This window comes from Nannospalax galili, unplaced genomic scaffold (genome assembly GCF_000622305.1).
Source record: "Nannospalax galili isolate Female #2095 unplaced genomic scaffold, S.galili_v1.0 scaffold278, whole genome shotgun sequence".
Lineage (NCBI taxonomy): Eukaryota > Metazoa > Chordata > Mammalia > Rodentia > Spalacidae > Nannospalax > Nannospalax galili.
The window spans coordinates 1,986,200-1,999,301 of NW_008347536.1; the positions used below are offsets into that span (position 1 = coordinate 1,986,200).

The 13,102-nt window shown below is 35.4% G+C and overlaps 1 protein-coding gene across 1 annotated transcript in view; it reads right to left on the reverse strand.

Annotated features, from left to right (window-relative positions):
- Positions 1 to 13,102, reverse strand: part of Tmem135 (transmembrane protein 135) — a 272,569-nt gene that overhangs the window by 52,614 nt on the left and 206,853 nt on the right. The window contains exon 6 of the mRNA XM_008844130.3: positions 8,554 to 8,600. Within this exon, the coding sequence (XP_008842352.1) occupies positions 8,554 to 8,600 (47 nt within the window). The remainder of the gene's footprint in view (positions 1 to 8,553; positions 8,601 to 13,102) is intronic.

Here is a 13,102-nt window from a genome sequence, read left to right on the forward strand (position 1 = left end):
CTAAACTCACCTCTGGCAGGATTACTTGCAGCCAGGCAAGCACTCTACTGAGTTATGTTCCCAGCACAGTAAATATTTTTTAAAGTCTTATGCTCTTTACTATAAAAGTACTCTTATTCAATCTCTATTGAAGAGATTACATTTAGTTTTTAAAAAGGTATCTTAGCCTCCTTACATTCCCTCTGTGAAGCATACCAATGTTCACGCTGACATTTTGACTCTACGCATAAGTTACTATAGATACTAGTTGCCAAGAGAGGCAGAGAAATTTCATTCTATGGATTTTTTTTAGAATTAGAGGTTTTTAAGGATAACTTGCTGGAACTTAATACCTTCACTGCTTACAATGTCATTCGCAGTCCAAGCAAAAGCACCTCTCATTTAGCTTGCTGGAAATGCAGCTGCTCAGAACCCACCTTGACCTACTGAATTAGACCTTGCATTTCAATCAGATCCGTAAGCAATCTGTGTGCAGGCTAATATTTAGAAATTCTTTTAGCTCTTAAATCAGATGCTTATATTTGTAACAGTTTATTAACAAGTGGGTACTTAGGAATTACTTAAAAGAAATACCTAATTAGGAAACAAAATCTTCAATTTTTCATTTTTATCAATACTATTAAATTCTATTCTTCTTAAGAATAACAAAAAATAATCCCCTATTTTACTAGGCCTGTCCTCTCTTAAGATGAAATCATCATCAACCCAACTCACATTGATCCACAGTGCCCTAAGCACTAAAATATAATGGAGATGTGAGATAAAAGAAAAATCCAAAAGAAGTAACGAATTCAGCAAAGTTATTAAAGGTGTTGGTGCTTACAAAATTCTTAGGACTTAAAGATGATTAAGATTTTTTGAGCTGTTCTGTATGAAATACAAAAAAAATCAATAAAAATTTCTTAAATAAAAAAATAAACAGCCCCATATTGTTTCAAAAAAAAAATCTTAGGACTTGATCAATTTCACAAACTTGTAAAACTGCAATAATAAAATCTATATATTTGATACTGGTAGAAGTTGAAGGTGTATTTAAAAGGCAAGGGAAAAGAGTCTACTTTTTCCTAAAAGCCTCTACAGTATCTTAACAGGTTTATACACAACACTAGAAGTTGAAATTAAACAATTCAAAAGGCATTTTTAAGACTGGGGATCAAGCTGAGGCAGAGGCAAATGGAACTTTGTGAGATGTATGTGTAACATAACCAAGGCTGATCTATGAAGTAACACGTGCTCAAAGATAAACAGTTTATAGAATAATTTATGATTCCAAAGACATAATTTTTTCCATTCAAATGAAATTGTAATGTTCTATCAGTAAGGACTATGAACATACATCAAGTATATCTTATGGTTACTATCTGTATCTGGTCACTTCAGACTTTTAATTAGGATCAGTTATGTAACAGATATATTTGAGATTAGTAACAAATTTCTTGAGATATAAACTATATATCATAAAATTCACTATTACAGTGTATTATCCAATGATTCTTAGTATGTTTAGAGACCTGTACATATATATTCATACATATAACTTAAGAGTACTCATTTGGAGTCACACCTAGAAATATCTAGAATACAACTGCATCCTATTTAATCTTAACATATCTATGAGGATCATATATTTACACTGCTTCATGATGAAGAAACTGAGCTACAGAAGTCATGTGATTTATGATTTGTCCAAAGTCAAACAAGCAAGAGTAGTCTCATCCTCATAAAATACTTTATATCTTGCTATACTTACTTTGCCTCTCCTTCATTGACTCCCACTCCCTAGACTTCAAAAGGAACTCTCTTTAGTCCACACACAGTCCTTCATGATCTCATCAATAAATAGTACCTTCCCATACACTTTAAATGATTTTGCTACAAGCTGATAATTCTTAAGTTTCTATTTTTGGCCCAGATTTGCTCCTGACCTCCAAATACCCAACAGTTATCAGTGCTTCTCTATCTTAATGCCCTTGCTATCTGCAAAACCTGCATTCAATCTTCACATCTTCTCTTTCTCCTCTCATTTGTCCCTGTTCCGTGTCTCCACTTCTCATCCAGCAGCAATGTGCAAATCTTAGATGAATACACACTTCATACTGTCACCTTAACCCCCAGTTAGACTGCAAGGTTTGCAAGTGCTTCTACCTCAAAATCCATGTGTTAGAAGTCTAGTCCATCATGGAGCTATGAGAAGCAGTGAGAGCTTCATGAGGCATGTAGGGAAATATAGGGACTGTGCACAAAAGGGATAAACGAAGCTCTGTGCAACCTTGGTAAGAAGCTGTCCTAAGAAAGAGTAAAACTGGCCCCTCCCTGTCCTGTGGATTTCCCTTTTGTCAAGTGATCTCTTCTGGCAGGTGTCCCCACCATGATGTCATCTGCTGTTTGATGGCCCAGTCAATGAGGGCCTCCATCTTAGATTTCCAGTGCCCAAACTAAGTGATAAGTTCTTTCACTTTATAATTACTAAGCTTCAGATATTTTGTTATAGCAATTAAAAATTAATGAATACATAAATTTTTACCATTTTTCTCCTGGAAAGTCATAACATGACCCTTCCTATTACCCATTATCTGTATTGCTGCAAGTAATCTCTTTAAAATAAATTCTAATTACTTATGTAAAATTCTAAACTACAGGGAAAAAATTAACCTCCAAAGCTATATATAATCCAATTTTTAAAATGGATTTTTGTATATATTTAAGGAATACTTAAAAAGAAAATACAACTTGTGACTGGAGGGATGACTCAGCAGTTAACAGCACTGACTGCTCTTGGAGAGGACTCAGGTTCAATTCCCAGCACCTACATGGTGGCTATCAACTCAGGTGGATAACAACTCCAGTTCCAAGGGATCCAACACCTTCTTCTGACCTGTGAGGGCATTGCAAGACAAAAGTGCAATACACTCATACACTTAAAATAAAAATAATAAAATATTTTTAAAAGTACAACTTAACATATTTAAATAACCTTCACTTATATTCTGAAACAAGTGAAAGATCAAAATATAAAAGTTTTTGCTTGTTATCAGTTACTTCAAAGGTGCTACATTAAATTTATAAAAAGTCAACAGCAACTATAACTGTCTTTCATTAAAGAAATATAGTGTGTCTAGTCTTCAAAAAAAAAATGTTCCCTTAAATATAAAAACTAAACGGCATATGCCTTTAATCCCAGCACCTGGGAGGCGGATCTCTGTGAGTTCAAGGCCAGTCCGGTCTACACAGTGAGTTCTAGCTGGGGCTACAGGGAGACCCTGTCTCAAAAAGTGTGGGAGATAGGCTTGAGCCTAGGGTGAAAGTCTTACTGACAGCCATATAGCAGGCCCGAGGCAATGGCCCAACCACTGGAGCCACAAGAAACGCCTTGTGACATTTGCTCCCATTGGCAGATCATGAGACTGATGCCTAGAGCTGCCACTCCCTAATCACCACCCTTGAAATTCCAAATTGCAACACTTTGATATTGCAACAGTCAGGGTCACATGGTTACCAGGAATCCAGGCTCTGTAATCTGAAATCCATTATGCTAATGAGGCATCCTACCTGCTATTCTGTGACAGGACATTAAGTCTGCTATGCTAATAGGACGCTAAGTCTGTTATGCTAATAAGGTATCTTACTTGCTGTGCTGTGATTGGACCACTACCCCTATATAAGCTTGTGCCTTCCTGCAATAAAGCAAATCTGTGTCACTGAACCTGGTCAACTGCGTCTGAAGGCAGCTCTGCTGACACAGTCTCCTCACCAGCCCTGGAGTCCGGGACCAGGCAGAAGCAGTGACAATGGAAGGCGGCACCAGGTGAGCAGAAGAGCGGCCTCACCCCAGGGCAGGCAGAAGAGCAGCCTCAGCCCAGGGCGAGTGGAGAAGCAGCCTCAACGCCCATGAGAACAAAGAAGCAGCGCCCGGGAGAACAGAGGAGCGGCTGCCACTGGCGGTGACCACAGAAAGGACCAAAAAAAAAAAAAAAACCCTATTTTGTTTTTTATTTTATTATTGAGAATAAAAATTGTTTCTTATATGTATCTGACCTAAACACATCAAATGGCAAAAATTAGTCTTCAAATATATTTTAAAATCAGTATACTTTCATTTGCATTGACTTCTAGACAAAAAATACAGCACTTCCCCACACTAACTTTAGATTATTTATGACTTGTGTATTGTACAACAATCTTACACAGTCTGTGGACTAACTGCTAGGACAAGTCCAAGTTTCACAAGATACATGCTTAAACAATTACTGATCATTTTGTTGACTCTGAAAAGGCATGTGGAATTTCTAGCTAGTATGCATCAACCTGGGTCAGTTATTATTGTATACCATATGACATTATTTCATATTCATTTAATTAAAGAAATGATTGCAATTTACTTGCTTTTCCTAAAATATGTGTATTCTTTATGCACAGGCAGCTAATGATGAAAATAAAACTAAGGAATAAATACTTAGAAATGCATTTTTTTTTTCCTCCTTATAGGTTCACTTTATGTTTTTGTTGATTCTTTCCTTTGGGTCTCAACCAGAAAAAGAAAAAAATAAAGCAGCAGCGTAAAGAGCCTCTTCCCACATAACTATGGAAAAATCCTAATCATAAATTTGCTGTGGTGGCTCATGCCTGTAACTCCAGTACTGAGGAGGTTTAGGCAGGAATATGGCTACAAGTGTGAGGCCCACTTAGGGTACACAGGAGTCCCAGGCCAGATCAGGCTATAGAGAAGCACTCTCAAGCCAGAATGAAGAAGTGGGGATTGGCGAAGGCTTTGTTTCGGAAACTTACTTTACCCATCATGTATACCTGAACATTAATAATGTGGAAAAGGAGTACACAAAACAAAATCTTCTATCAAATTCTTGGCCATCACTTCTGGTTGGCCTGCATGCCCTCATGTGCAGCTATAACAAATGCACACATAATGAAAAAGCAGATGACCAAATGAAGGTTATCAAGAATGCCCACTGGGCCTGTGTGGAGGTCCTGCTCTACTCATTCTGTCATTTATGTGAGTTCTGGGTTGGTTTCTATTGGTAGAGATTTCTCTTTTGTGGATCCTATCTCTACTTCTTTTTATATCTGATAATCTTTCAGTGTATGCCAACATATAAATTTTACCTCTTCAGGCACTAGATGTCTTTGTATTTTGTATTCCCACAAGCATGCTTGATTCTGGTTAGGAGTCATGATCAAATCATTTAAAGAAAGGCTAACTCTTTTCTTTTTTTTTTTTAAGATGTATTTCATGGGGCTGGAGAGTTGGCTCAGAGGTTAAAAGCACTGGCTGCTCTTGCAGAGAACACAAGTTCCATTCTGAGCATCCACATGGCAGCTAATAACCATCTGTAATTACAGTTCCAGAGGACCTGACACCCTCTTCTGGTCTTTACAGGCACTGCATGACATGAGTGCACTTACATACATGCAAGCAAAACACTCATACACATAATAAATAAGTAAATAATAAATAAATAAATTTTAAAAAAATTTCAAAAAAAAAAATGCCCATGGAGACTGTAAAACAGCCTCCTTTCAAAACATCTTCAAGGAAAGCTTCAACCTTCCTTGTATTTGAATTCCTACTGGAATGCATAGCAGCTTTTAGGAATAGATACCTTGATGCCTGCATGGCTGCCAGGAAGCTAGCTAAAACTTAGAACAAAACTGGAAGTCATTTGCAGTTATTACTTTCCTCCAATTCAAAGATCTAAGGTGCTCCCAGGATTCCATGTGAACACATCTCTGTTCTGGTATACAGATGGAAAAGCACAATCACCATGTACAAGATAATTATGTAAAAGAAATATTAAAAATCAATTAGGAGCAATGAGAACATGAAATATTTCATTATGTATTTTGTTATGCATAGTTCTGAATGCCAAAATCACTGTATTGATTTGTAAGTAAAATCAATCACACATTAGAGACATGGGCTCCTTCAGAAAATACTCATGAAATTACTCAAGTCCCTGCTTAAACACACACACACACACACAAACACGAATATTTTATCGCTACTGAAATTGGTCTTATTTTCCTTTTTCCAGTTTATGCATTAGGATAAAACATATAAGCTGATTCATTTAAACACAAAATTTTTCCTTTAGTCTCTTGCCAAGACAGGCTACCATCAAAAGGAGACCTTAGGGGAATATCATTTTATATTTAATTATGCATTTTATGTGATTAGAATTAAAATTCTGTCGATAAAATGGTGTTCACAAATATTTATAGTAAAATTTAATTCCAAGAATAAGACACTTTAAAATGCAATTGGACTCGCCACATGCTATGTACAGTAACCGTTCATTCCAAACAAACAGCCTAGAGTTCAGGGAAGCACCGGCACTGCTTTGCTCGGTTGGAGTGCTCAGAAAGGGCTGTACTTTACCATTCACCAAACCCCTTGTTGGGTTATTCATACTAACTTCTGCCAAGAACATTAAGAATTTGGTGATAGTACTTCTTTTGGGAGAAAAATAAGCCCTTTTCCTCAGAAAATTTAAAGTGTTTATCCTGGCACTTAAACCTCATATTGAGCCTTCTGGAAAGTATTTTAAACTGTTGTTTTTAACTCAGACATTTGTAACTGAAACAGGAAAAGGTTCTGTAGTTCTGCCCCAAAACACATATTTATAGGGCTGATTTTCTTTCTACACCAAAAATACTGGGTTGATGGTAGCAGTTTTCAAAATATAATTTACTAGACCCATGCAACAAATTGGACATTCATCAGTGTATTCAACATGCAATTTGTTTTTAAACCTCAAAGACTTCTTATGATTAAGAATTGCTAAGCAAAACAATGCATGTTATACTTAAAAGACACTCTGGGAAAGACTGTTTCCTTTACCTGTTAAGAATTTTTCAAAAGCCGGCTGTGGTGTGCACACCTTTAATTCTAGGACATGGGAGGCAGGGTCAGGTGTATCTCTGTGAGTTCAAGGTCAGCCTGGTGTACATAGGTAGTTCCAGGCCAGCTGGTGCTACAGAGAGACCTCGTCTCAAAAAGAAGCACCCCCAATAAAAGAATTTTTCACAAAAGAAAAATGACTTCACACTGAACTTTATTCCCCTACTTATCAACAAAACAGTATGTTGTATCTTCAGACTAGGAAGAACATAAAGATACAAAGATAAATTTGAGTTTTTCCCAGCAGTGCCCTAATAATATACATGATACAACTATGAAGTTTAGGGGAATTAATTAAGTAAAACATGCATTGTTTCTCTTTCTACTTCTAAATTATTAAAGTATAAGAAATACTGTATTATGTAGCATATCAATTTTGTGTACAGAGCAATAATACAGACTATATGAAGATATGGTATAAAAATAAATTTTAAAATTCAGGCTGGGTGTGTGAATCAGTGTTTAGAGCATTGGCCTAGCATTCACAAGCCTCTGGATTCAACTGAAACAAAGAAATCAAAGAAAGGAAAAAAGTAGAGGGGGTGGGGATGGGTACATTTCACAAAAATCCCCAGATAGCTCCATTTTTTTCAATCCTTAGCTATTGATATAAAAAACCCTACATGATCCAATATCAGTTCTATACAGAGCAAGTCCTCTTTACCATGAATCTTTACAATGTTTTCTTATCTGATACCCTGGCAACAGTAACATCATTTTTAATTTATATAGACTAGTTTAAAATTACAACATTGTGCTTTATCAAATATTTACTAGGCTTTTTGAGGAAGAAATCATTACTTTGAATTACTGGTATGGTTTAATTTCTTTATTTGAAAATGAAAAACGTCTATCAAATGTTTCTTACTAAAAGACCATAATTGCCTTTGTCAACTAAGTACAAATTTTAGTTTTCGAAGCACAGTGATTTTTGCTATGACTGAATTCAAAACAGTCAATACAGAATTACCTAAATGAGTGTAATAAATGATATGAATAGGAATTAATTACTATGAAAATAAAGCTTGTGAAGAAATGGATTCTCTCTAAACAGGAATCATTCCCTATACTGCTGTTGTCATTCCAAAGTGGTAATATGAAGGTGCGTCATCCTTCTTGGCATTCAGATTTGAGACACACACACACACTCCTCTCAAAACGTCACTGTCAGTGAACAGCACAGCTCTAACACACAGACAGGCTTTATTTACAGAGCATTATTAAGACTATTATTAGTATTCTAGGTGACCCTTAAAAAAGATTTAGAGACTCTACTTCCACTTTTTTACTAATATAAATGTAAAATATTGACTGTTTTATCAAGAGTAAAGACTGTCTAAAATCAAATCTAAAAAAGAATATAAGATTCACTTGTCAACACTGGAGTGCTATTAGTTGGCATATTTAACTTGCTGGAATGAGCCTATAAGGCGAACATAGGACGGATAAACCCTTTTCCCTTTTTTTTATCTTTACTCACAAAGAGGGAGGCTTTTTCTTTAATCTCCAGGGAGGGAGAATCCATGCCATTTATTGAAGATACTTATTTCAGGGGAGGGATACTTTTGAGTCTTGGTTGAAAGAAATTAGAAAGAAATGCTATTTTTGATATCGGAATAAATTGTTAAAACAGAGCATACCTGAAAAAGAACATGTACATGGCCGCTGTGATGCAGAACAGAAGGACCTGTAACAAGGAGGAAATCAATTATCTGCAAAAGATACTAATGTTATCATTTTTGTGACTTACAAAAAGCAAAACATTTACTATTAAACCTCAGACTAAACAATGAAAGGATATCTAATACTAGTCATGAAATATCTTCTACAACTTCCAAATTAACTGCACTAATGCAATAACAAATGAATAATTATGCATATTTATATCATATATAATGTATGTATAATGTCCCTCAGTATCTATGAATGTACAATTTTGAAAATAATCTAATCAATTATATCACCCACAGATACCCAAATCTGTAAATGTGTCTCTTATATATGCATATGAATTATACACATTCCTCCACAGACAATAGGTCACCTCCAAGTTACTTATAATAGGTACTAAAAATGCAAATTCAATGTACTCAGTTACTACAGTACTGTTTAGGGAATACTAAGTTTAGAAAAGACTATACATGTTCAATAGTGTTTACCATTTTTTTTTATTTTCAACCAGCTGTTAGTTAGATTCATGGATATGGAACCCAGTGATACATAAAGCCAACTGTATAGACACATAACTATTAACACACATACTCATAAGATTTTATACAGACTGGATGGATATTAACAGGGCTCAAAATAGAACAATTTTATGGACTGTCTAATAGAATCCAGCTTCATAAACTGTGTGGGGGACGTGGCTACATATGGGGTGAAGTAACTAAAATTTGGCAAGAAGAAAAGTGTTCTAAATGTGTAGCTATCAAAAATTAATTCAAAATCAAATGTATATAAAAACCAAAGTGTTTCTGGGAGCACTTGGCCAAGTTTCAGGTCTGACTTCATGCAGCCTCAGTTCTGATACATCACGCATACTGTGCACCGTGCATGTCATCACACCATGTAACACCAACAGAGACCTTCACTCAGATTCAAGACACTCTATGTTACCAACTGCAGTGTTTTCACTGCACAAAACTTTATGCTCTTATAGAAGCATAATGGTTTAATTATGGAAAAAAGTCTTCTGATATTATCCTACTATCATGCCTTAGCATGCAAGCATCAAATTAATACATCTTTACATCATATTGTATCAGGGTGCTTGATTTTTGAAACTGTTGTCTGTACTACTGAACTGGGGTTCATAAAAATCGTTCAGTGAATTTTGGTTTGGGATCAGAAAAGACTTTTCAGCAATCTCTAAAGTGTCCCTAAATATATTTCTGCCATATTATACTATGTCTTTGTTCAGAATTATTCTAAAACCAAAATGCCAATTAACTCTAAGAACACTGAGGTGTCCTGTACCCTACAGTATAAAAAATTCAGCCAAGATTCAATTCTTTATGAAAGATAAACTACTATGTCCATCTCAATAGTATGAAATTTCCCCCTTTGTCTTTAATAAATAAAAGTTAAGTGTACATCAAGAATTTTTAAAATAAATTCCTTTATGATTATTGGTAACACTTGATTTACCAATTTTATATATCTATATTCCTTAGTCTATGTAAAAATTTCTCAGGCGCTAAGTGGTTGCCAGTGGACAAAGTTTACAAAGCTCTAAAGAAGGAAGTGGTTTCAGAATGGAGACAGCAGCTTTTACATTCTCAAGTGAGTATGTAAGAAAGAAAGTCTGCTAACAAATCTTATCAAGGTAACCCGAGTTTGTCAAATGCAGACAAAGTTACAAATGACAGCCAATTCTAACTAGTAACAGAGCGCATTTAAAAAAAAAATCCATCCTTTGTGGTATTCAGAATAACTACTAGAAAAGGTTCTTCAAATAGCAAGTGTAAAACACAACAGTGGTGATCTGAAAGAAGACATGACGGGCAAATATGACCAGAATACAGTGTATGAAATTCTCAAAGAGTAAAAACATTATTTTTAAAACGTTATGTAAGAACACAAAATAAACCTGGATTGAAGAAGTTTCCCCCCAAAAAACTAAAACATAAGACGGTACATGTGTAGAATCCAGAAGCCCAGTTGTAGTCATGATTACACAAAGGATTGCTCATTATTTTAAAATCAGAAGGAAAATGTAAAATGATTCTCACATTCACAATCACAATGTAAATTAAGCACAAGGACTGCCAATGACCTTACATCACAGACAAAATGTGAATGCTTCTTCAACTGTAAAAGGCTAACCAACTAACCAACACAGCAATAAAAAGTTAAGTGGAAAACAGTGTTTTGCTATTTCTAAGAGAAATAATCTCTAGTTAACTTGAGGAAAATATAGTTGTTTATCTTTTACAAAATCAGGCAATGTCAAGTTTGTCACAAGATTGCCTTAGATAAGAATTACAAATACAGCCTGAATTACTTAGAATTATATAAACATATCAACTTGAATTACAACTAACCAAGCATGTATGTATGTATACACTGCACATATAAAATGTCTTTCTCTTATAAGCACACACACTTTTCTCCCTCTCCTTCCCTCTTCCCTACCCATTTTCTTTCCAAAGGTCATTCCCTGGCCTTAAAACTATCCTGTCCACTATATTTAAGGTTTATTATGGACATGTCTTAGAAATTTGAATCATATGGAATAAGTTTAGCTATTGATTATTCAATTATAAATCAAAGTCCAGCATCTGGAGAGATAGCTCAGCAGATAAAAGCACTTCCTGCTTTTGCAAAAGACCCAAGTTCATTTCCCAGCACCCACATGGTGGATAACAACTGTCCATAGATTCAGTTCCAAGAATCCAATGCCCTTTATTGGACTGTGTGGACACCAGTCATGTGGTACATATACATACTTGTAGGTGAACATTCATATACAAAAAAATAATAATGAATGAATCTTGAATAAAATAAATCAATGTCCAAGTCAGTTTCTTTTTAAGTGTTTATAACTTACTAGCCATAATCTAGGTCATGAAACTCAATGTTTTTATTTCCCACCATTCTTTCCCCTTTGGGCAATGATGACGTTCCCAGATGTTTTATGTTTTTGTTTATGTGTTTTATGTTTTCCCTGCATTCATCAATGTCCTCCTGATAGACTCCACTCAAGAACTTTAGAACGGTCACATAAATCATCCCTTCTTCTTCCAATATCACTAAAGAAAATATCCAGTCTCTTTTCTTTAAATTATCATGATGTTCTATCCCAATATTCTAAAGTCATTTATGATAATTATCTGGTAATAATCTTTATCACAAAGTTTACTTGAAACTTTGGAAAAATGTTTAAGAACTCAAGCTTTGGACTTAGGCAGATCTAGGTTTGAATCTGTTGCATAGAACATTGGATGTGTCCTACAACTTCCCCAAACCAATCTATAAATGAGAATAGTACCTCCCTTTGATTAATAGGGAGAACAAACAAGAATATGCTTATTAAAATGCCATGCATTCAGCATAGTTTACACTTGTTACTCGCAAAAGCAATTGAGATATAAAGTTTAAGACCAGAAACTAAGTGTACAAAGAAACAACCTTTAAGCGCTTGGATAACTCAAATCTTCAAAACTGGAGTTTACTTTTTTCAGTATAGAGAATCTAGACATGAAAATAAACCTAAAAGATTTTAGAGTAGAAGTAATCAACTAATTCTATAAATACTTACTGAATACCTATGTATCAGATACTTAAACTTTCAATGGGAAACAGTATCAAGGAAGCATCTGCCCTCATACGATTTACGTTTTAATTCATATAAGAAAAGGTGTTGGAAAAAAATTGTCAGACTGTGGTATGAGTTATGGAGAAAATTAAGGAGATGTAAGGAATGGCGATGCAAGAGAGGGAAGGCTACTGTTTTGTACAAAGTGGTGAAGGAAGCAAACCTCCGTCAGCAGACACAATGGGGAGATGAGGAACAAGACGAGGGAGGACAACAGAGCCACCGCAAGGACCCTGGATGCTATCAAGAAAAAATGAGGTCTTAATGTAAAGTACCTTTAACATTAAAGATGTCATTTTTAGTTGGTATATTAGCTAACTTTCCATCACTATGATAAAACACTTGAAATAATCAACCCATAAAGAAAGAAAAGGTTTCTTTGGGTTCATATTTTCTGGGCTTTTGGTCCATGGTCATTAAGCTCTAGTACTTTGTGCCTGTGGCAGCAGAGAATAACATGTTGGGAGCACTTGACCAAGAGAGCTGCTCACCTCCTGGGAGCCTGGAAGGAGGGAGGATAGGAGAAGAAAGGGGGATATACACTGGGGTCCCAGTATTTCCTTCATGGCACATGCCCAGTGACTTGACTTCCTCTCAGGGGAACCACCTTTAAGAGGTGCCAGCTCTGAAAAGTGCCAGAGACCAGTGACCATGCGTTCAATATTCTGACCTTTGGGGAATGTTCAAGCTCCAAACTATAGTGCTAAATAATATTTTTTCAGTTTTTTTTCTCACTCATTTTTATTGTGGTTATTAGCCCTGTGGGTTCAAAACAAAAAGAGGCACTTTTCAAAATAAATGTAAATCTTCATGTGAAAAATATTTTCTCTTGTACGATTACAGAAATTTAGATTCAAAAAGAACTTCAA